A 24,311-nucleotide genomic window follows, 5' to 3' on the forward strand; every position below is an offset into this window, starting at 1 on the left:
AGTTCAAAAGAAAAATCACAATTTGGATTCTGGAAGAAATATGTTTGGTGGGGACAGAATTTTGTAGGGGATCCAGGTCAGGTTGCCTTGGAAAGAGCTCAACTATTGACCTTCCTCTTTTTGACCATGTGACTCTTCCAGATATAAAAGACTGTTGTTTGTGGGGGAAAATAAAGTGGCTCAGTTAGACAAGGTTCCACCTGCTTCTGAGACCTAATATATTTGCAAAGCCATCCATCTTCCTCCAGGAAAAGGTAAGGCACCCGACTTTGCTTGTGCTCAGGGAAGAGGCTGTTGGGATCACAACCCTAGGAGGAAATGGGATGGAAGGAGCGTGTGTAGATAAACTTATGAAAAGGTAGCAGATGTGGGGTTTACTCTCAAAGGAGGGGAGGGAAGAGGACATAGAAACGAAAAGGGGGCCAGGATAAGTCAAGGGAGAGAGGGTGCTGGTGAGGGCCAGGGCATGGGTGAGGGCAGGAGGAAGAGAAAAGGTGAGCTCCGTCCCAACTAGGCGGGGAATCTCCCTGTTCACCGGGCCCTCTACTTCTGAGATTTTCCAGTTTGGGAGTGAGATAGACAGATGGGCCAACAGCAATATGTTACCAGTAATAGGTTAAAGACTCAAGTTTAATTTTAAATGTATACTTTTTAATTAAAGGAGATTAAAGGTTACTCTTGATTGACATAAATCTCACGGATACGTGCTTTCTTCAAGGGGAGAGAAGGTGAATTGGCAGGCAGCATATGGGAATTGTGGCAGTTCTGGTGAAATCACTGGTTATATGTGGTGCAGAGGAAAACAAGCTGATGCTGAGAGGACTTAGAATGAGTTTCCCAGAGTCATGTGACTGATCTGAGGCATGGCCTGGACTGGAATCCTGGTTACCTGGTCCAGGTCAGTTCCCTTCTGTTACCCCACCCAAACCTACAGGTTGTCTTTTACTGGCTCCACATGGAATCAAGAAGCTGAGCATCTGAGACTCACCTTGGGCTTAAGCTGCTTTTCCCTCAGGCTTAACCACACTCCCATTTTCAGCGGTGAAGCTGAGAATCTTGTGTTCAAGCTCTGTGACCTGGGGAGAGAAAAGAAAAAGAAAAAAGACAAAGATAAGGAGAGAAAAAAACCACAAGCTGGCCGAGTAGAATTTGGAGAAGCTCAGAGACAGTCTTGGGATCACTCGCTCTTTGTGATGAAGCGCACAGTTCACACAGCCATTCATTTATTGACAGATGTTAGTTCAGCACCTACTATGTGTCAGGCACAGTTCTAGGTACTGGAGACAAAATGGGGAACAAGACAGATGATGGCACTGCTCTCACAAAGTGCCCTTTCTAGTGGGGACTTGGAGACCTCAGAACTTTTCCTGTGGGAGCTTCTGAGACATCAAAACTCTTAGGTCTCTCTCTCTCTCTCTCTCTCTATTTGTAGAGTGGAAATGGAGAGGGGGAGTATTCTAAAGAAGTAATTTGGTTGTGAAGCAAGGAGACCTTCTTTCTCCCTGGCACACAGGAAGCAGAATAGCACTCTGCCTTCAGGGTTAGGAATAATCACTCAGTGAAGCATGGAGGGGAGATGCAAAGAATCTGATTCGCCTTGGTTTGGGGCTGGGAAACCCAAAGTCAGAGAGGATTCTGACACCATCTTTTGTCTCTTCAGGAAAGATGGCCTCAAGTCTCCAAAGCCTGGGATTTCTCTTCATCTACTTTATATCTTTACTCTTTGGTCTCCCTGCCAACCTCCTGGCGCTGCAGGCCTTTGTGGGGCGCGTCCGCAAGCCTAACCCGGCACCCATCCACATCCTCCTGCTCAGCCTGACGCTGGCGGACCTCCTGCTGCTGCTGCTCCTGCCCTTCAAGATGGTTGAGGCTGCGTATAATTTTTTCTGGCCCTTGGGGAACCTACTTTGTGCCCTCACTAGCTATGGTTTCTACAGCAGCATCTACTGCAGCACGTGGATGTTGGTGGGCATCAGCGTCGAGCGCTACCGTAGTGTGGCTTTCCCCATGCGGTACAAGCTGTCCCGCCGGCCCATGTACGGAGTGATTGCTGCTGTGGCCTCCTGGATCTTGTCCCTTGGACACTGTAGCGTTGTGTTCGTTGCCCAATACTTACCAACCAACAAGTCGACGAGTGATGCCCAAAACCTCTCTGTTTGCTATGACAACTTCACCACAGAGCAGCTGAAGGTGGTGCTTCCTGTGCGGCTAGAGATGTGCCTCGTCCTCTTCTTCATCCCCATGGTGGTCACCATCTTCTGCTACTGGCGTTTTGTGCGAATCATTCTCTCCCAGACCCAAGTGGGTTCCCAGAAGCGCTGGAGAGCCGTGGGGCTGGTGGTTGTGACCCTGTTCAATTTCCTGGTATGTTTTGGGACCTACAATGTGTCTCACGTGATAGGGTTCTTTCATAACACAAGTGAAAGGTGGCGGGTGGGCATAGTGATGCTCAGCGCTCTCAATGCTTGCATGGACCCTTTGATTTTCTATTTCTCCTCCTCAGCTGTGCGCAAAGCCTTTGACAAAAGGCTAAATAGGCTGCAGAGCTGGGGTGCCTCACTGTCAGGGTTCTGGAAGAGAAGAGCTGCATAGCTGGCTACAAAGAGAGGAAACGGGAGCTTCGGTGTGGCCAATGTCAGCTTCACAGGAAACTAGATTTGTCAGCTTGGTGTTAAGTTTCTACGGGGGATGGAGCTCAAAAAGGGGAACAATGTAACAGAACCGGGGTGAGTTCTCCTGTGCCTAGCTTAAGGGGCAAAGAAAAGCAGTGGGCCTCGCAAATCCAAGTCATCCACTGGGAGAGTGTTTTCACGTTGTTCCCTGTGGTTTATGACATTTCCTCATTTGTGGCTAATACTGCTTCATGGGAAGGCACAGGCCCTCTTATCCTCGAATATCAGAGTCTTGGAATTCCTTGCCTTCCCCACTCAGCGTCTATAAGATGGTAGTATTAATTTACAGGCATACCTCATTATATTGCATTTCACAGACATTGCACTTTTCACAATTTGAAGGTTTGTGGCAATCCTGTATTGTCAGATGATGGCCAGCACTTTTTAGCAACAAAGTATTTTTAAATTAAGGTATGTACGTTGTTTTTTCAGACATAATGCTATTGTTCAGTTAATAGTCTACAGTACAGTATACACTTTTACATGCACTGGGAAACCGAAAAATACGTGACACTTTATTGTGACATTCACTTTATTGCTGTGGTCTGGAACCAAACCCACAATATCTCCAAGGTATGCCTGTATCTACTATAGAATTCTTAGCTCTATCCTTTGCCCTAAATCAGAAGCAGGCGGGGGTTCCAATTATTGGGTCTGAACATCCAGCACAGGCAGGTGTCTGGAGAAGAAGATGAGGTCCTTGCATGTGAGCCCAGAGGACAAGTATCCTGATCAAAGCAGTTTCTGGCTCAGGTCTACAAAATGGGCAAGAAAAAAGTTTTCAGAGAAAAGTCAGTGGTGGTGTGAAGAAACTTGGGTCAGGATACTTCTTAGTAGTTATGTCTTATTTTCAATCCCCAACATTGTGTATTTATATGCTTTTTTTCCTTGATCAATCTTGCCAGAGGTCTGTTAATTTGTCTTTTCAAAAAACCCAGCTCTTCTCTGGCATTTATCCTGTTTTCTATTTCATTGATGTCTAATTTTGTCTTTATCGTTTCCTTCCTTCTACTTTAGTGAGTCTTTTCAGTTGTTCCTTTTCCTACTTTTTAAGGTTGGATACTCATTAATTTTAGCCTTTCTTCTTTGCTAATGTAAGTATATAAGGCTATTAATTTCCCACTAAGAGCAGCTTTAGTGGGATGCCACAATTTTGATTTGCAGAATTTTCATTATTTTGAGTTCTAAATAGGCTCTAATTTTCATATGATTTTTTTCTTTGACCCTTGGGTTTAAAAATGGTTCTTAATTTTCAAGCATATGGATTTTTTTCTTGATCTTCTTGTTTTTCATTTCTAACTAAATTGCACTGCCATCAGAGAATACTGTTTGAATAGTACCATTTCTTTGAAATTTGTTGAGAATCGCTTTTTGGCCTACAATATAGTCCATCTAATGCTCCAGGTGTGAAAAGAATATAGATTCTGCAATTGTTGAGTGCTGGGTTCTCTCTATATGCTTTAGATCAAACTTGTTAATTTGTAATGTTCAAATTAAAGATCATAAAACCTTTATTTACTTTTGTCTGTTTGATCTATCAGTTGCATGAGGAGGTGTGTTAGAGGCTCCTTCTATGATGGTGAATTTGTCTATTTCTCCTTATAGTTCTGTCTTCTAAGATTGTTGAATGTCTTTCAACATTAATTTGCCTTAAAATCTATTTTGTCTGATATTAATATAGCCACGTCAACTTGTTTTTATTTTATTAGTATTTGCCTAGTACATTTTTGTCCATCCTTTCACTTTCAAACTTTCAATAACCTTATGTTTTAAATGTGTCTTTTATAAGCAATATATGCAGTGGTTGGATTTTCCTGTAGTCTGGTCCTATGATTCAAAAGTATATGTCTTTTTGTGTGTGTGTGTGTGGTACGCAGGCCTCTCACTGTTGTGGCCTCTCCCGTTGTGGAGCACAGGCTCTGGACGCGCAGGCTCAGAAGCCAGGGCTCACGGACCCAGCCGCTCCGCGGCATGTGGGATCTTCCCGGACCAGGGCCCGAACCCATGTCCCCTGCATCGGCAGGCGGACTCTCAACCACTGCGTCACCAGGGAAGCCCCAGTATATGTCTTTTAACTACATGATTTCATTCATTTATATTTATATAATAATAATTTCCAATAAATTTGGATTTATTTCTGCCATCTATTTTTAAACACTTTCATTGAAGTGTACATACATACTGAAAGGTACACACATATCATGCATGGCATAATAATAAGTGTACTGGTCAGATGAATTACCACAGTGAACACATTCATTTAAATAAATTTTAAAGAAAAGAAACATTTACCATCTTATTTTGTGCTTTCTATTTTCCTCATCTTTTAATATTTCTTTTTTTACTTCCCTTGCCATCCATTAGGATTAAGTTGTTTTATTTCTTTTCATTTCTCATATCATTCTCATATTGATTTCTCATATCACTGACTTGGATATTTTATGCCCTGTTTTATTACTTTAGTGGTTATTTTAGATATTTTACTATATTAGGAGTGCCTTAGTTGGTTCCACCTTTTCTTTCTTCTTCCCTTTAAATAGCACAAATTAAGGAAAAACCAATCCAGATGGCATCTAACTATGTGAATCTAGTAGAGCAGCTCTCAAAATGTGGTCTGGAGACCCCTGGGGGGCCCAAAGATCGTTTCAGTGATCTGTGGGATCAAAACTATTTTCATAATGATATTAAGATATTAATTCCTTTTTTATCTCATTCTCTCACAAATTAATGTACAGTGGAGTTTTTCAGAGACTACCTGACATGATATCACAATGGACTGAATGCAGAACAGATATGAGAAAACAGCTGCCTTCTATTAAGCTAGACATTAAAGAGATCTGCAAAAATGTAAAACAATGCCACTCTTCTCAGTAGTTTTTTTTTTAAAACAAAGTTATTTTCATGGAGATATGTTATTTATATTAACATATAATGGTCTTACGATTATTATTTTTAAATAAATTAATACATATTTTAAAAATAAAAGTTTTAATTTCTAATATGGTAAATGTCAATAGCTTTCGTGAATGTCAACATCTAAAATCTATATAAATGCAAAAAATCTCTTTGGGGTCCTCAGTAATTTCTAAGAGTATGAAAGGGTCCCGAGATCAACAAGTTTGAGAACTGTTGGTCCAGTTAGATGACAAACATGCTTGTTCTGATGAATGCAATTGAACATACATAAAACATCATGCTACTTGGTGTTTAAGCATCTAATGATTCAAAATTTCATAGTTAAAGTTTAATGCCACTTAAACTTTCATAGATGTGAGTTTAAAGTCTGCCTGGTGAAATGCAAAGCTTTTTGATGTAATAAGTGAGATGTAAAAACCAGAACAATTCTATCACAAGACAGAAAGTAACAAAACTGGTTTAGATAAATAATATATAATTGCTCTGCACAGGCCAACATGTTCATCACTTTATGCTAGTCAAGAATCTTGTTCTAAAGATTTTTTGCACTGGAGTTTTTCTTTTTGTTTTATGGGACAAGATTACTCACCTTCATTTAGGTGGTGATATGCTGTTCTAAAATATAGATAGAATTTCTGATCTTAGAAGTTATATTAACTGGAGGAAGGGGAAGGCTCAATACTAATTATCATTGCCAGTGTCATCCTGAAAAAAACTGTACATTTGATTTTTTTTCAGCAAAGATTAAAGAAAGGGGACTTCCCTGGTGGTCCAGTGGTTAAGACTTCACCTTCCAATGCAGGGGGTGTGGGTTCAATCCCTGGTCGTGGAGCTAAGATTCTACATGCCTCGTGGCCAGAAAAAACAACACCCCCCCCATAAAACAGAAGCAATACTGTAACAAAGTCAATAAAGACTTTAAAAATGGTCCATATCAAGAAAAAATCTTTAAAAAAGTATGCTTGGGCTTCCCTGGTGGCGCAGTGGTTGAGAGTCTGCCTGCCGATGCAGGGGACACGGGTTCGAGCCCCGGTCTGGGAAGATCCCACATGCCGCGGAGCGGCTGGGCCCGTGAGCCATGGCCGCTGAGCCTGAGCGTCCGGAGCCTGTGCTCCGCAACGGGAGGGGCCACAACAGTGAGAGGCCCGCGTACCGAAAAAAAAAAAAAAAAAAAAGTATCCTTAAAAGAAAACGATTAAGGAAAGCTCATCAGGGTAAAATTTATGAACACACTTAGTGTGCTTTATGCGTGGGAGGTTTGCAAAGCTACAGTGAAAGCCCCTATTTTGCAGTTAGAGTACTTGATAACATCTAGTTCATATAATCTAGCTCAACGGAACTACTGTTGCACCTGCTGATAAAATACATAATTCCTGGAGCACTGTGCAGTGTATTATTGTTTGGCAAATATAAAATTATGTTAAACATGTATTTTCAAGCCACCCACTCCATCCTACTTGCATAATATCCCTCTGAGATCGTCACCAGCTCACTTGGCAGAGGCTATATGCCCCCATCCCCACTTAGCTGGAGAACTGATGGCTTACGAGAAGCCTACTAAGAGGCCAACTCTAGCATTTACAATATCACCCCCATGAGGAAGCCCTGCTACGGGGGCAGGGTGCAGAGTGATAAGAGGAAGGCAGGGAAGAGTGAAATGATTTGTGGACTTGAAGATTTTCTACCAGCATAACAGTACTGCTTCGAACATCCTTGTACATGTCTTTTCGTACACTTGTGGGAAAATTCCTCAAAGGAGGGAAATACTGTGAGCACTGGCGTCTGCAGTTTCAGTTTCAGCAGAAACTGCCAAAGTGAGAGCATAAATCCAGCTCTTTCTGAAAAGCAAAAAAAAAAAAGACTCATAGTACAGAAACCCCACTACCACTACCACCTTCCTTCCCACAAGCTCTTCTTCCAACTCTGGGCTTGTAGTCAACATAAGGTCATGACCAGGAGGGAACAGACCAGCCATGCACTACCTGCCAACAGGAAAAGGAGTTCAAGTGAGGCCTGAGACCCTCAAAGTAACCCAGTGGATTGGCATATGCGCCAAACACATGGCATGTACATGTATATGGACTATGTGTGTATGTCAATATACATATGTACACATGGGCAAAGTGGGGCAGAGAACCTTTCCAGGCCCCTGGGGTAAAGGAGAGTGGTCCCTCTCCCCATTCCTCATCTTTCTTAACCAAATCCAGATTGTTAGGAACATTCCAGGAGAGCATGAAGGTAGAATGATACAATTAAATGTAGCAGAGAGGGGGTTCTCCCCCCATTCTGTTGTTTATATGGGAAGTGCACATGTGCTGGGGAGAAATGGTGACTGGAAGGAAGTCTGGGTCCTGGAGGAGAGCTCAGATTGACAATGGTATAAAAAGAAAATAAGATGCTGGGATTCTGAGGGGGGAATCTAGGGGGTGGCAGTGTCAAGTGTCCTGGTTCGTGGGGATGAGAATGTAGCCTCTGTTGGTTCTGGGCCATATAACATGGGCCAAGACAAGACACAGTTCCTGTGGAACCATGAAGCATCATCTATCATGTATTTATGTTTTTTTGTCAAATGGCTTCCAAGGAAACTGGAGTCATCTTGGATCGATGTGGTTTTTTTTTTTTTTTTTTTTTTTTTTTTTTTTTTTTTCTTTTTGCGGTATGCGGGCCTCTCACTGTTGTGGCCTCTCCCGTTGCGGAGCACAGGCTCCGGATGCGCAGGCCCAGCGGCCATGGCTCACGGGCCCAGCCGCTCCGCGGCATATGGGATCCTCCCAGACCGGGGCACGAACCCGCATCCCCTGCATCGGCAGGCGGACTCTCAACCACTGCGCCACCAGGGAGGCCCCTCGATGTGGTTTAAGCAGAGCTGAGGTGGGGAAAAGGCAGCGGCGATGCAGAGTCAGGGGACGGGACACTGGGAGACAGAATCAGAGGCCCTGCCTGCACACAGTGACGGGCTGTGTCAGGACCCCAGCCCTCTGGGGACAGTTGAACACGTGGCCCCACTTTCTTCTTAGGTACTCATGTGTCTAGGGATTCTAGAGTGGTTTTGTGAGACAGGGCTGAGGAATAGCCAATTCAATTGGAGTCTGACTAGGGAAGACAGACCAAACAAGGAGTGAGGGCAAGGAAGGGCAGGGACAGGAGTACCTGAGCAAACTCATATGCAAGTTCGTTTGGTTAGCCCAGGAAAAGATGTAAAACGGGATACCTGAATTATGAAAGCAGAACCACATGTGAAAGAATAATCATGGCTTGAGATCTAGAGAAGATAAATTAGATTTGTGGAAACAGAGTTTTGGGGAAACAGAGAGGGCTGAGTGGCCTGAGAAAGAGCTCAACTCTTGAACTTCCACTTCCTGACACATTGCAAGTTCAAGTGTAAATGTTCTTGGCTCCTGGGAGACCCTGAGATGGCAGAAAGTACCTGTGTCTCTGCACCTCCACAAGTTGGTAAATGTCCGTTCAGGGCTGAACTCTGAGAGCCATCTGCTCGGGAATGGGATGAGGCTAGTCATCCAAAACACAGAGCACGTGCCTGGGAGAAAGCACCTTAAAATCTGACCCAGAAAGGGAAAAGGATGAGAGGCCCAAGTGACCACAGGGTCACCCAGTTGGGGAACAAGGTGAGGAGTTCACTGCCAGTGGACGGGTGAAGCCAGAATAGTAAAGGTCAAGAAAACTGAGTGAGGACTTGAGGTAAACTGGTGGAGGGATTACATAAGTTGAGGTGGGGAGGCACCAAGCAGAACTGGTCTTCCTCGTCAGAGTAGGTTAATGCCCTGGTGTTCAGCTGGCCTATGATCTAACAGTCCTTACTTCTGTGCTGAGCCTGTTTCCTGGGTGGTGACCTGCCGCGAGTGGATACCTGGAGTTTTGCCTGCCAAGCATCCTTTCCTCCTTCTTCTGGTAACAGCATCCCACTTTTCCCTTAGTCAATCACTCCTTCTCTACTCTCAGTCCATGTGGCATGGGATGGGGGGTTGGGGGAAAAAGGCTGGCTCCAGACCAGCTGCAGGGGAGGGCATGCCACCCAGACTTGGGTTCATGCCTAAGCCAGTCCATCCAGAGTCAACCATTTCTAGATTCTTCTGGAATGATTTGGAAAGAGGCACACTCTTTCCACAGGGTTGTTAGGCTGGTAAAATGTAATCTTGGAGCTTTGGGGAGCCACCTTTGCCACTACTTGGAAAGGGCCTGCCTGAGAATGAAGCTGGCATAAGAAAACAGAGCTAAGACATGGAGACACATGACCAACAGCTTCGTTTAAACACCTGGATCGGGCCATTCCTGAAGCAGCTTTGCCCCAGACTCTTCAATTACATAGCCAAAACTTCCCATTTTTCCTTAATCAGCCTGGGCAAGTTTCTGTCACTTAGAACGAAGGTATTAATACAAACATTTGGTAAATAATTTGTCACCAATAATAAAGAATGGATGTTTCTGAAATATACCTTTTATGATATTTCAAAAATAAATTAGAGCAGATTTGAAGCTATCTTTCTCATAATTTCACCAACTCATTTGCATTTTGACATGCAAGGGTTAGAGGCAAAGCACATGGACAAGGAATGGCACATAGTTCTGGGCATGCTGGGGACTGCCTTCGGTGCTCTAATAGATCAGTTGCTTGGTTAACAACAATAACTTAAATCAGAAGAAGTGTGTTCTGCAGCGGTTTTTAAAATAAATAAATTTATTTATTTATTTATTATTTTTGGCTGCATTGGGTCTTTGTTGCTGCGCCCGGGCTTTCTCTAGTTGCAGCGAGCGGGGGCTACTCTTTGTTGCAGTGAGCGAGTTTCTCGTTGCAGTGGCTTCTCTTGTTGCAGAGCACAGGCTCTAGGTGTTTGGGTTTCAGTAGTTGTGGCACAAGGGCTCAGTAGCTGTGGCTTGCAGGCTCTAGAGTGCAGGCTTAGTAGTTGTGGCGCACGGGCTTAACTGCTCCATGGCATGGACCAGGGCTTGAATCCTTGTCACCTGCATTGGCAGGCGGATTCTTAACCACTGTACCACCAGGGAAGTTCCTGTTCTGCAGTTTTAAAAGTGTTTCCACACATATAATCACAATTGAGTCATAAGATGATAATCACTGAAGTTGGTTTCTTATGCCTTCTGCATCAGTGAGGCTCCAAGGTCCAGAGAAGCTAAGTAGCTCCCTCACAGATATACAGCCAGGCAATGTTCACACCTGAACCAGAATCTATGTTGATCCTCCAGGTCCAGTGCTCCTTTTATTCCACCAGCTTCCTGAAAAGTCAGGAGCCAGTGGGGGGGACTCAGAGACAGCGGTACAGAATTTTGTCCAACATCCACTGGGTGTACTGCAAGGAGCACGAAAGGGCTAAACGTTAGGATCCCGGGAGGGGAAATGAGTCTGCTGGGGCCTCTGCCTGGGTCGCGGAGAACAGGGAACATTATAGAGAACTTCCTGTGGGCTTGGCACTGTTCTAAATGTTTCACATGCTCTAAACCATGATGCTAGGTCTCCCAAAAGGCTCTCACTGCAAGGTGTCAGGAAGACAAAGGCCCACTCCTTTCTCCAGAGATGGAGACACCAGCCCGCATCCTTATCTGTCTTTCATTCCTTCATTCAGCTATATTTACAGAGTATCTGCTCCACGTCAGGCCTTGCTCAAGGTGCGGGGAATACTATGGTCAACGAGACAGAGAAGCTACCAGCTCGCACGAGGTTTATGTTATGGAAGTGCCCTGGAGTTGGAGGATACTGGTACATCCTTTCAGGTCTAGCACTTGGACTCTCCAGGAATAAGATGCACTTTAGACGATTACTATGTGACCAAACTAATAAAAGACTCCAGGGACTTCCCTGGCGGTCCAGTGGTTAAAACTCCGCGTTTCCGTTGCAGGGGTCTCAGGGTCGATCCCTGGCTGGGGAACTAAGATCCTGCATGCTGCGCAATGTGGCCAAAAAAATAAAAAGTAACAATAATAATAAAAGACTCCAGAGAGTTCACAATGTTGTTTTGATAATATAAGTGCGGCTTCCTCCTCATTTCTGGGCCAAGGGGTGGTGAGAAGCAGCAAATAAAAAATGCTTGTTTGCTTAACCTGAAAGTATGCCTACGTGTGTGTTTCTAATTACTAGGCACAACAAAGAGCTTTTACCGGAGCATTAGAAAACCCAGCCTGTGACCTGAGTAGCACTTCTCAGTCACCAAGAAGTGTTGACAAACAAAGCAATTTTAGGTCTCGGTAAAACACGATGAAGAAAACACAGCAGAGTATTGTAATACGGAGGAGAGGACCCCTTTCGATGGAGTTGCCAAGACAGGGCTTTCTGAGGAAAGACAGAGAAGTAATCAGCTATTGACTTTCTGCCAATGGCACGGCCGTCTTGGTAGAAGCCTGACCCTGGAGAAGAGCCAGATGAGGAGAGGCGGCTCCAACTCTGCCCCCTCGCTAGGAGCCTGAAGACTTCCTTTTGGAGGCCGCCACCCTCTTGCTCAATAAAAAATCAGAGTAAAGCGAAGTTCTTAGGTGGCTGCTTGAGCTCTGGGAAAGGGCCTTTGATGGCATAGAGTAGAAGGACTCAGGAGAGGGCCACGCTGTTGGGGACAAGGCAAGGGGTTCACTTCCAAGAGATGGACCGAACCAGGGAGGGAGAAGAGAGGAGGGTTAGCGAGATGCTGATGGGAATACTGCCCAGTGCTGAACGGGGCTAGCGTGGGGCCGAGGGAACTGACAAGGTCATGGCCACGAGGCAGAGAGACATCATTTCTGCTCTTTGGAACTTCTGACTCAAGCTGTCAACATTCTCTCTGCTGAGCAAGAGAGGAATGGGAGAAGTTGCAGGTGGAATGCTCTGGGAGTTTGTCCAGCATGGGAGCATAATCTGTCCCACGTGCGGCCACTGGAAAAAAGTTGAGGATCACTCCAGGAAAGAGTTTACTTGTCTGGTTACAATCTACAGTAGCGGACTATTTTCAGTCTTGCAAAGTGTTTTTGCAAATGTTACCTCACTTACTCCCCCAAACAATCCTGCTCTATTCACACAGGGCTACAACCCACAAGGAAGCCCAGAGAGGTTAAGGGACTCCCCAAGACCTCACAGCTCATCAAGACAGAGCCCACATGGGAATCCAGCCTGTCTCCCCGACTGCCTGGCTGACATCCCTGAGCTCTGCCTTTGGAAGGTTCAGGAGGGAACCAGGCTAAAAGGCATTCAGAGTGGCCAGCTGGCTCCCTTTCGACCTCCCCTTCTGCCTCTGGTCCCTGTGTTCACAACTGAGACTTACAGTTTCACATGAGCACCAGGTGTCCAGAACAGGACTGTGAACTTGAACAACATCACAAAGCCACTGGACCTACCCTTCCTCTGTGACAGTGGCTCTCAAACCTTAGTGTGCGCCAAAATCTCCTGAAGGGCTGGTTAAAAGACAAATCGCAATGCTCTACCCCCAGAGTTTTTGATTCAGCAGGTCTAGGGTGAGGGGTCAAGAATGTCCATTTCCAGCAAGTTCCCAGGTGATGCTGATGCTGCCGGCCCAGAGGCCACACTTTGAGAACTGCTGATCTATGATACAATAGGTGTCTTCCCCTCTTGGAGGGGAGAGTGGTTATGGGACTCTGGAATCCTCATGAGAATAATTCTTCAGGTGGAGGAGTAGGAAGGATGAGAGGGCTAGAAGAATTCAATAGAGACCTAAGGAGGCTGGTCTTCCTTAAGCTACACGATAGAAAAATCCAGTAAAGAAAAGAAGTAGCAGGAAAAGATCGAGAAGTCAGCGGGAAGCAGTGAGATGTGAAGGAGAGGGTAGAACGCTGTGGTCCAGCCTCGCGTTTCACTTCAGTTATCAAACAGCAGTATCACAACTTCTGTGTCCCCATACCACGTGCAATATGATTTACTTATGGAGTTTTTAAAAATCGACTTATTTTTCTCACATACAATTTAGCCTTATGCTAAACAAAGATAAAATAATAATAGTAACAGCCAGTACTATACATGCCTGCTATGCCCCAGGCACCCACTTACATACACACATTTATACATATATGTACACGTGTATACACACACACATACATGCATGCATACATATACACATTCACTCCAATCCTCACAGCAACCCTACAAGGTAGGTGTATTAGTCCCATTCCAAAAATGAGGAAACTGAGGGAGGCCTGGAGATGAGTCACCCTGCCCAAGGTTACACAGCTAACGAGTAGCAGAACCAGGACTCCAAGCCACACAGCTGGCTCCAGAGTCCATGCTCTCAACTCCGGAAACTAGGGGTTTAGTGGGTTAACTATAGGTTAGGCAACTTGCCAAAGAACACATGGGCAGAAATGGGATGGGAACCGACATTTGAATATAACTTGATGACTCTAAAACTTGAGTGTTTCACTCCTGCTTACATCTCCCTATGGGTTATATGTGGTGATGGCAATGAAGGAGGTGCTGAGCTGGGATAGAATCTGGAGAGGAGCTTGGAGCTTTGCCTAAATTAGCTCTGGATACAGCTCCCTCCATGGACTTGGGCTTGAGATGCCATCTTGCCTTCTTACTACCTCTTGACCTTTAGTAAAAATAAAGCAGAAGCTGACTTTCACTGGTTCACATCATAAAACAACTATTTTGGGTTTTGAAATATAAATTATATCAAATATGCTTTTTCAAAGTGGTTACTCCATCGCATCCCATACCCTCTCTCCCCAAATACCCCCACCACACTCTATTCCTCAGAGACTAAAGGGGATGCGTCAGCCAGGCCTGGGAAACAAATGCTGGCCTATAGAAAAGTCTCTTAATACTCTGCAGGCCAGAGTAGGGCCTGCTTTCAGTGCGAATCTCCGTTGACCTCAGGAAAGCACTGGACAGGGGTGGGGTGTGACATGCAGTGTAGCGTTTCTCATTCCATATCAGCCTAGAGGGTTGTAAAAGGGGGAGGAGGTGAGGCCAGCGACGTCCCGGCTTGGTCCTTCTCTCCCTGCTTATCCAGCCTTAACACCTGGACAGGAGCAGAACAGACAGTTCCCAGGCAACCATGGGTGGAAAGGAGGTAACAGCAGGGGTCTAAGGATCCTGGGAACCACCTGCGGCTTGACTTCTGCTCCAGAATGAGATTCCTCAGTAATATTCATACTCAGCAAGGGTGGCAAGAAAAGACTCAAGGAGAAAAGCCGCTCTCCTCCTTCCCGATATTTCCTTGCCCATGAGTCTGTGTCGTTCACTTAAAATCAGAATGTAACAAACACCTGTAGAAAATAATAACAGTAAAAGGATGCAAGTAAAGTTAGTCAAGAGACACAAAGAACAGTGTCTTCTCTATGTTCCTACTAGTCTGGAAAGTGGGCCTGTGCAGGAGGCCAGTGAAGCGGGGAGACAGAGAGAGATGGAGGGGTGAATGACAGACGCCAGGTCCCCGTGGGGGTCCCTACATCATTAGGCCTCCCCAGTGCCTGGGGGCAATCAAAGCCCTGACAGACAGCAGAGCAAGACACTCTTGTACTCCAATAGGTAACCAGAGGGGCCTTCAAAAACCACACATCAGGGCTTCCCTGGTGGCGTTGAGAGTCCTCCTGCCGGTGTAGGGAACATGGGTTCGTGCCCCGGTCCGGGAGGATCCCACGTGCCGTGGGGCGGCTGGGCCCGTGGGCCATGGCCGCTGGGCCTGCGTGTCCGGAGCCTGTGCTCCACAACGGGAGAGGCCACAACAGTGAGAGGCCCACATACCGCAAAAAAAAAACAAAACCATACATCAGATCATTTCATTTCTCTGCGGAAAGCCCTTCCATGGGTTCCTATAACTTTGGGGATGAAACCCAAATCCTCCCCTTGCACTACGTGATGAGCCTTCCCTCCCCGCTGTCGCGTCTCCGACCTCATTTCCCATCAGTCTCCCTCAGGTGCATCCTGCCCCAACCACGTTGGCCTCCTTTCAGTTCCTCCATCACACTGAGCTTTGTGTTGCCTCAGGGTCTTTGCACAAACTATCTTGTCCTCCCTCAGCTCTTCCACAGCCCCAGCAGGGTTCCTTCAAGTCTCTGCTCAAGTGCCACCCCTTCAGGGAACACTTCCCCACTCCTCAGTTAAAGCACTCTCACCCCCCACACGCACACCGTAACTCTATTGTACCATCTGATTTTATTTCCTTCATAGAATGTGCCATGCAATATATATACATATATATATATATATATATATATTATATATATATATATATATATATCCTCTATATTCATGTAGATACTGTTGTATTCTCGCCCTATCCCCACCCACTGGAATGTAAATTCCTTGAAGACAAGAACGATGCTTGTCTTCTTTGGTGCTCCGGCCCCTTCCATTCACAGAGAGATGAAACGCATGATCTGGTTGTCACCTTGCCCTCAGTTTCCTGATCCAAGAGACTTGTGGGAGCATCTGGGGAGGCTATAGCTGTCCGGGACGCATGACGCTCAGGAATAGGATACTGGAGAGAAGGGAGGAGGTGGCACAGAAACCAGGCATAGAACCTGGGAAAGAGAGGAGGCGTGAGAGCAAGTGCGGAGTCTCATTCCCCAGACAGCAATGGGCTTAGTGGGCCTGCCTGGACCCAGAACATCTTTCTGGGCTGGCTGGAGCCCCTGGACTTGAAAGCCAGCATCTCAATTTCTAGGAAATATACTCTGCTGGCCAAAGAATGCCGTGCGATGCAAAACTGGAGAGATTAACCTGCTTTGACTGGATCATGCTGGGAAAGGAACAGGAACTTGGTGAATTCATCGTAGCTCTGGGTTGAGGAGGAGAGGAAGGGAAGTGAAGAAAGAATGGAAGGAAGGGGTAAGACACAGTAAACAGAAATGACCTGAAAGCATCCTAGAAAGAAAATCTGGGTTATGTGAATTACGGATGTAAAGAGAGGCCTGGGAGAACAGTCAGAACTTGGATTCTGAGAGATCAATTCACAGGGGCAGAGACTTGAGGGGAGGCCGAGTGCCAGCTGCAGAAGAGCTCACCAAGTGCTCTGACCAGTGACTCCTGTGGATGGGAAAACTCTGTGGCCCTAGAAGAGAACAGCCAGCAAGGTGCTTACACACCTACACCCCCTCCCAGAAGCCTGGCGACTTTCCCTGGGAGCGCTTTGGGAAGCACCCCGATCGCTGTTGGTGTTTGGGGAAGTGGGGTGCAAAGCACACACCAGATAAGCACTGAAACTTCTGGAGGACTAAGTGGAAGGTGCCACTCTGAGCAGCAACCTGACGGGTGGCACCAGTGAAGAAAAGTAGATGGAGTCTGAATATGAATGCAGGCAGATGCTTACACGGGTGCCAGGCCAGACTGGAGCCCCAGGCAGAGTGGTCCATCCCCAGCCAGGCCGGTATGTCTTTCTCCTCATCTGGTCCTTTAACTCATCATTTCTCGAAAGATATGTTGAGACACACTGGTATGTGGCAACCAGGGGCAAGAAACACAAGTCAATGGTTCCTGGTAAAATTGAAAGGACCAGGGTTTGTGAGTTTAAGTAAACAAAGAAATGAGCAGATGCAAGGTGAGCTGTTACAATGTCATTGCCAGTTATGAGTATTCCACTACACATTCTCGAGAGAGCGAGAAGGGGGAACATCACAGTGCAGACTGGGGATTGCACGGGACCTGAGCGTAGCACGTCCTGACATAGAACTCCTTCCTTTGGTGCTTTGGGAACTTGCCTTTTCCCACTCTCACTTTCTGTGGTTCAAGCAGGGCTGACCCCAGCCTTCAGCTACACGCTACAGGCACGTGCAGCGGCTAAACCACTCTCAGCCGGCAGGGCCAGCCTTGAGATCCCTGCTGGGACCTCAGGACAAGAGACACTCCGTCTGCACAGGCTGTAATCCTAAACTGCCAAAGAACACTACTTGGAATAATCTTACTGAGAAAAGGGCCATCAAACTCCTCTTTTCCGTCAAACCAAGTTCACCCTTCTAGAGAGAGCCCAAGGGGCATCTGGGAGAGTTAGACAGAATTTGACACTGGTACGACTTGCAGATAGTCATGTTTGTTATCACCTTACCTTCCTGTGGCAGGAGAGCACTTTTGAAACTTCCAAATCCTTGTAGGAACACTTCCTGTCCAGGAAAGGTAGAAGCGGCAAGTCTGAGGTGTCAGGATGAGGTAGGAGGCAGATGGGCCCCTGGGCAGAGCATCTGGAGTTTGTCAGGCAGGGTAAATTGGAGCTTTGTTTTCCCTGGACACTCCAAGGGCAAAGTGAGTGGCAGGAGCTGAGCCCTGCTGAGTAAAGAGATAAGACGGCCACATCTATCACTCCTGAGGTCAGGGAAACCTCCCCAGCTGCACATGCACAGGAAGGCTCCTCGGGGGTCAAAAGGGAGGGGGCGCCAGCCCATAATAAGTGTTGTCAAACCTCCCACAGGCCTCTGTGCTGGAATCCATCTTGGCAAAAAGATGCGCACGCATATTGGGAGGGTCCTAGGGTAGGTCAGGTGTGGAAAAGAAATGGGATAATTGGCCAAAGGTAAACAATGACTCGGAAGAACTGCCCCTATATAAATGATTTAACTGCCTCTTTACTACACTCTTCCTCATTAGGGAGGATGCCCATACTCTTTCTCTCCAGGTGTGTATTTCTGCCTTGCTTCTGTCTTAAATAAACTGTTTCTCCGTGTGCTCTCCCACTTGTTGTCCTGTGTCTTCAATAATAAACTTTGTACCGGATTTTACAGTCTTTGCCTCTTTGAGAAATTCATTTTTCAAATGGGGCAAGAGCCAGGGGAACTTTGCTTCTAGCCTCTTGTCCCGGGTGCTCTAGCAGCTAGGATTCCTGGTTTTCATCCAGGCTACCCAGGTCCAATTCCTGGGCAGGGAACTCAGGTTTCACTTCAAGCCACCACTCACTGCTGTCTCTCCCAGAACAAGGAGAGGAATCAGGGCAAGTAAGTCGTCAGCCCCTCCCTGAGACACAGGATGGGATTTCTGACAAATACACTCTTTACTGCATCGAGGATGTCACTAACCCTTGTATGAGGGAGAGGGGAAGGAAGCACTGACAGATGTTTCAAAGAAGCAAATGGTAGAAGCTCAGTCAGTCAAGCGTGGGGAAAAGGCACATACAATCAGGGAGGTACTTTATCCTAATTTTTCTCAACTCAAGCAGAACATTCTCAGAGAGCCTCACTTGATTCCACAATTCTCTGCATCCATGACCGGCCTGGCAGCCTCATCCATGTCCTTAGCCAAATGCTGCCAGGACCTGCCACTTCCACCCCTTCAACGGCCCAATCCAGAAGCGTCTGCATTCGCCTTTACCTAGTCTCACCTCTGCTTCCACAGCAGCATACCCTGTGGCCCACGGTTCTCAGCTGGACTGGCACTGAGTATACAGCAGCGTGGCTTTCCTGGACAGCTGGGGCTCTCCCTCCACCACCCATGTGGGATGGCTGCTGCTTCAGTGGCCATGCTCCTGGCTCCTATCCTACAGTGCTGTGCTTAGGTTATTTCACCGAGAAACAGATGACACCCGTGTCAAAAAAAAATACAAATAAAAGTAATCTACATTTTGCCCAGTGACAGCTGGCTGGGGTGCTAACAGACTACTTACATCTAACCTTGTGTCCCTAAGACAAAACTGACTGCTGCTTTCAGAACATGGTTTGAATTATATTCATCCAATCCTAGGAGAGACTCCAGGGGCCGTAGAGCCTGACAATAGTGTGGCTGGTTGCAATGCTCTGTGTAGGACATTCTATCCCATCTGCTGGGTTTTTTTTCCCTGAGAAGGCCAGATCTGATGGTTTAGGTTGAGATGGGTTCTTCCTTGGGCACACAACAGGCCCCCGGGGATGCAATGCAAAGGTGGCAGAATTGCGGGAAGAGGAGGCTCACCTGCAAAAGTTGCAGAAGTGCAATTTGGAAGAGACTACCAGTTTTTCCACTTATTAAAAAGTCCGGTTTTTAACAGCACATTGCACCCAGCTAAAAGACCACTTTCCCAGCCCTCTTTGCAGGTGGGTGTGGTCCTGTGACTAAGTTCCTGTCAGTGAATTATTAGCAGAAGTGTTGTGTGGAACTTCTAAGAAGTCTGTTAAATTGAGAAGGAGTGAACGCTTCTTCCCTTCCTCTATTCTGTTGCCAGGACCTTAGATGTGATGGCTGGAGTTCCAGGTTTCATATTTGACCACGAGGACTAAGGCCACCTAGGACTGGAAGACCAGAGGGCTAGAGAGCTCCGAAGTATTCCTGGGGCTGCCAAGCACAATCCTCGACTACATACCTTCAGGCTGCTTTTATGTGACAGAGAAATATAATTCTATCTTATTTACACCACTATTAATTACCTAGGGTTGTTACATTATGTACAATAGAATCCAGTCCTAACTGATTGAAGTTTCAGCATATATCAACTTTACAGCAAACTAAAATTTCATTCTTCAGTTTTTGATGACTTTTTTTGATGACATTTAAAATTCCATTTTCAAAATGGAATTAGAATAATTTAGGAGGCAAAGGAGAGCAGCAATATCACAAAAGCAACCATTTATTTGGCCTATTCTTCCCTTTTGTTCTTCTCCATCCATCATCTGTTTTCCTGCCAACATTTATGATGGTTAATATCCCTCTCTAAGTGGTAGAAGTTGGAATAGTGGGTATCTTGGGGGTGGGAAGGTTGCTGACTGAGGTGGGCATGAGGGGACTTTTAAAGGTGCTGAAAATTGTCTCTATCTTCATCCAGTCAAGGGGTCACACAAATGTATATAAATGTTAAAAGCCATCAGCTTACCCCCAAGATTAGTACTCTTTATTGTGTATATGTTACCCTTCAATCAAAACAATTTCTAAAAACCCTCCCTAAAATTCCACACCTTTTTATGGCCATGATAGATACTATAGTCTTAGAAGTATTCTTCCTCTCCATATTTGTTATTCCAGATTTATATAATTTTGGTACTCTCCCCTTCTTCCTAACCCAATTTTGTCAGATTGGGAAAGTGCTCAGTTAATAATCATTTTCCCAGATGCCCTTGTAACCAGGAGTTGTCATGAGATACACTGCTAACCAATGAGAACTAGGCAGAAATTGGCTGGGTAGGGCTTCTAGAAAAGCTATAATTTTCCTGATTCAAAAAGGGGTAGATTGGGGGCTTCTCTGGTGGCGCAGTGGTTGAGAGTCCGCCTGCCGATACAGGGGACACGGGTTTGTGCCCCGGTCCGGGAAGATCCCACATGCCACAGAGCGGCTGGGCCTGTGAGCCATGGCCGCTGAGCCTGCGCGTCTGGAGCCTGTGCTCCGCAACGGGAGAGGCCCCAACAGTGAGAGGCCCGCGTACCACAAAAAAAAAAAAAAAAAAAAAAAGTTTTAAAAGGGATATATCTGGCTCTCATGTGTCTTTTGCTCTCTGTCCCGTCCCCCGCCTTGTTTTTCTGCTCAAAATATAGATGCTTCTTAAGATTAAGAAGCAGAAAGCCAAAATCTAGGGATGGTGGAACAGAAACGCTAGAAGGAGCGTGTGCTTTTGAGGGCTGCTCCTGAGCAGCTGCACCAGCCTTGGATTCCCCATTTCCTTCGTGTGACATGAGAAAAAGAAAGCTCTATGTGTTTAAGTCTCTGTTATTTGGCATTCCGGGCACATTTGACAGTCCCCAACTAAGATACAAGCTTTTTAGCTTTATGCACGGTGGCAAAGACTTCTTGAGACAGAAGGGGACTCTCAGGTGCTAATTCACTGTGGCTTCCAGCCGTGGCATCACAAGGGCCCAAGGCAAAAAAAAAAAAAAAAAAAAGGAGGACCCTGAAGACACCTGCTAAACTAAGAAGACTTCATTTGCATGGTCCCATCCTACCTTCTCTTGATAAGTATTCACTGCTCACTACGGGACCTGAATTCTTCTAACGATGGAAGGAGCTGGCAGAGGATGACTCAACATGCAGAGGGTCTTGGTTCATATAAACTTTTCTGAGTGCCAGTAGTAAAGTATTATATCAACTACATCACTGTTTCTCAATCTATTTTTAACCAACTCCCACTTTTGATCAACACAAACCGTACTTTCTATAGACTACATTAAGAAAACCAGGGCTTTCCCCTCTCCTGAGAAATGCCACATGTCCTATCATTCCCTCTGCCCACCCCCAAGGGTTCCTGCTGCTCTCCCCACCCCTCTTGAGAATCAGCAGTCTAACTGAAGTTTCCTAAGATTCTGCAAACTGGAGTTACACTGGTAAACTCCAGTGATGCCACAACTAGTAGGGGAAGATGACTTGCATATGTGACAGAAGCAGGTTAAGGAAAGAAAGCAGAGGGAAGGCTGGGCTGAGAAAAGGAACACAGAGCATTCAGTTTTGCCCTGAGTTGGCTCAGCTTTTGCAGGATCAGCCAGCACCTGACTGCAAGCACTTCTAGCTTTACTAAGAGAATTTGTCCCACTTCTACTTCCAAAGACTCTCCTGCCTCTCCTTTTTTACTCAGGGGCAACACTGAAAGGCAATCCAAGGTAACAGCCAGAGGCCTTCTGATCTTTTCCAAGGGTAACTCGAGCCCATGAAAGCTACCCAGTGGTCTGGGCTGGAAGCTGTGGGTGGCCAAGGGGATGAGACGTGGGGGACTTTTTAATCCCATTCTTGCTCTGAAGGTCAACCCTGCAGGGACAGCAGTGGAGAAGAGGGATCAGGCAGGAAAGAAAAAGTCAAACAACCTCTTCAAGATGCCAGGAATAAAGGAACAGCCTTCTCCCAAGTTCTTATTTCTATTTCACAATTTAAATCCCGGACCTTATAAACATTCTTGCTCGTATATGCTAAATGACGCAGCAAATTTAGTAGAGAGCAACAGTAAATGGTGTCTCCCCTCTCTTCCCTGTGTATCCAAAATATTTAGAGACAGGGAGGGACCAATGAAAGATCACAACATCTGGGATCTGAGGTTACAGCGGGAACGTGAACATGTGAAAGGCTGAGAGATACCTGTGGATCCTAGGAAACTAGGGATGAAGGTCATTCCTTCATGGTTTCAGGGAAAGAGCGAGGGCCACCGGCAGGAAGGCTGGAGACCATGCAGACATTCCTTGTGGGATGCAGATGACATGACCTTACACCCTTGCCTGCGCCCTTGTGTCCTCCTGTGTGGGATTTACAGGACTTCTGGGGGATGCCAGGGAAATTGGTTCTAATCGGACCCTCCCAGTACACTGTGGAGTACAGCGCAGTGGTGACCACTGTGGACCCCAGGGCCAGACTGCCTGGGTCCCAAGTTTAGAATTCAGCTCTTCTTTTTACCAGCTGTGTGACTTCAGGCAAATTACTTAACCTCTTTATATCTCAGTTTTCTCATCTGTAAAGTGCGGATGAGTATGCCAACCTCACAGAAGGGTTGAAAGATTAAATGAGTTCGTCTTTGCAAAACTCTTAGTGCGGTGCCTGGTACATAGTATCATTTGAATGGGCAATAAATGTTGGCTCATGTACTGGTTTCCTGTGTCTGCTGTAACAGATTGTCACAAACTGGGTGGCTTAACAGAAATTTATTCTCTCACAGTTCTGGAAGCTAAAAGTCCAAAACGAGTATCACTGGGCTGAGGAAAACACATTCTCTGCCCCCTCCAGCTCCTGGGGGCTGCTGACATTCCTTGGCTTATGGCCACATTGTTCCAATCTCTACCTCTGTGATCACACTGCCTTCTCCTCTTCTGTCTGAAATCTCCTTGTGCCTCCTTCTTATAAGAACATTTGTGATGTTTAAGGCCCACCCAGGTAATCTAGGATAATCTCTCTATCATAATACTCTAATCACACCTGTAAAATCCTTTTCTTTTCTTTTCTTTTTTTCTTTTTGCCATGTAATGTTCCAGGGATTAGGATGTGGTTATCTCTTGGAGGGACCATTATTCCATCACCACAGCTGGTATAATATTATTGGCCAAGAGTCCAGTCTGATAACAGTAAGCAGGTGAGCAGAGAGTGAAGGAGGGAGAGTCTCTGCAGAGGAAGGTTGGGGTATGGTTACCAGCAGTGCATGGCAAAAACCCATGATGCCCACTACAGAGGCCAACAGAGACAGGGTCTGAAGGGTACTCCTAAGATGCTAGTCCTGACCTGCTCCTTATTTCTCTTCTTCAGTACTGCACCAGCACTGGAGACGGCTGCAGAGTTGGAGGACACCACTATTGGGATGATAGAGAAAGCCTGGACAAGTGGTGGCTAAAACAAGAGAATGCAAGTGGGGAAGGGCATAAACTGTCACCTTCATACTATCATAAGGCCACTTCAGGGGCTCAAAAAGCATAATACACAATGCAAGTAGGCTGAACTGCACTGGCATAAGGGAGCAACAAAATCTAAAGTCCATTTGGATGTACTGGTCTAGAATCATCTTCCCTCTAATTCCCCAGGAGAGTTCCATTCTCTCTGGCATTCTGAAGTTCTTCATTTACTGTTATTTATTTAAAGTTATGTACCCCAAATCCCAACGGATCCTCTCTACCTCCCCTGCTACATTCTCCTGAATCCATGCCATCATCAACCTTCCCTAGATGACTGCAGTGTTCACTGCAGTGAACTATTTGATCGCTCTGCTTCCAACTTCATTCCCCTGAAGACCATTCTTCACACAGAGCTGGCGTGAGCTTCTCAACTCTCAACCCGTCCCTCTCCTCTTATGGCCGTAAGTGACTTCGCACAGCTTATGAATGGAATCCCAGCTCCTCACTGTCATCAGGAAGGCCCTGTGTGGTCTCACCCTGGCCCACCATGCTCCAGTCACACTGGCATTTCTGTTCCCCCAACGTGC

The 24,311-nt window shown here is 46.1% G+C and overlaps 1 protein-coding gene across 1 annotated transcript; it reads left to right on the forward strand.

Moving 5' to 3' along the window:
• The first annotated feature begins 1,601 nt into the window (after nt 1-1,601).
• Nucleotides 1,602-4,110, forward strand: LOC309794406 (free fatty acid receptor 2-like). Its single transcript, XM_082605871.1, has one exon. It carries the CDS (start codon nt 1,666-1,668, stop codon nt 2,590-2,592), a length of 927 nt encoding a protein of 308 aa, XP_082461997.1. The 5' UTR covers nt 1,602-1,665; the 3' UTR covers nt 2,593-4,110.
• The last annotated feature ends 20,201 nt before the right edge of the window (nt 4,111-24,311 follow it).

This window comes from Mesoplodon mirus (assembly GCF_964341445.2).
Source record: "Mesoplodon mirus genome assembly, chromosome: 19".
Lineage (NCBI taxonomy): Eukaryota > Metazoa > Chordata > Mammalia > Artiodactyla > Ziphiidae > Mesoplodon > Mesoplodon mirus.

What these genes read in the sequence shown, in the direction of transcription:
- LOC309794406 (XM_082605871.1), top strand. Translation starts at nt 1,666, where the DNA reads ATGGCCTCAAGTCTCCAAAGCCTGGGATTTCTCTTCATCTACTTTATA.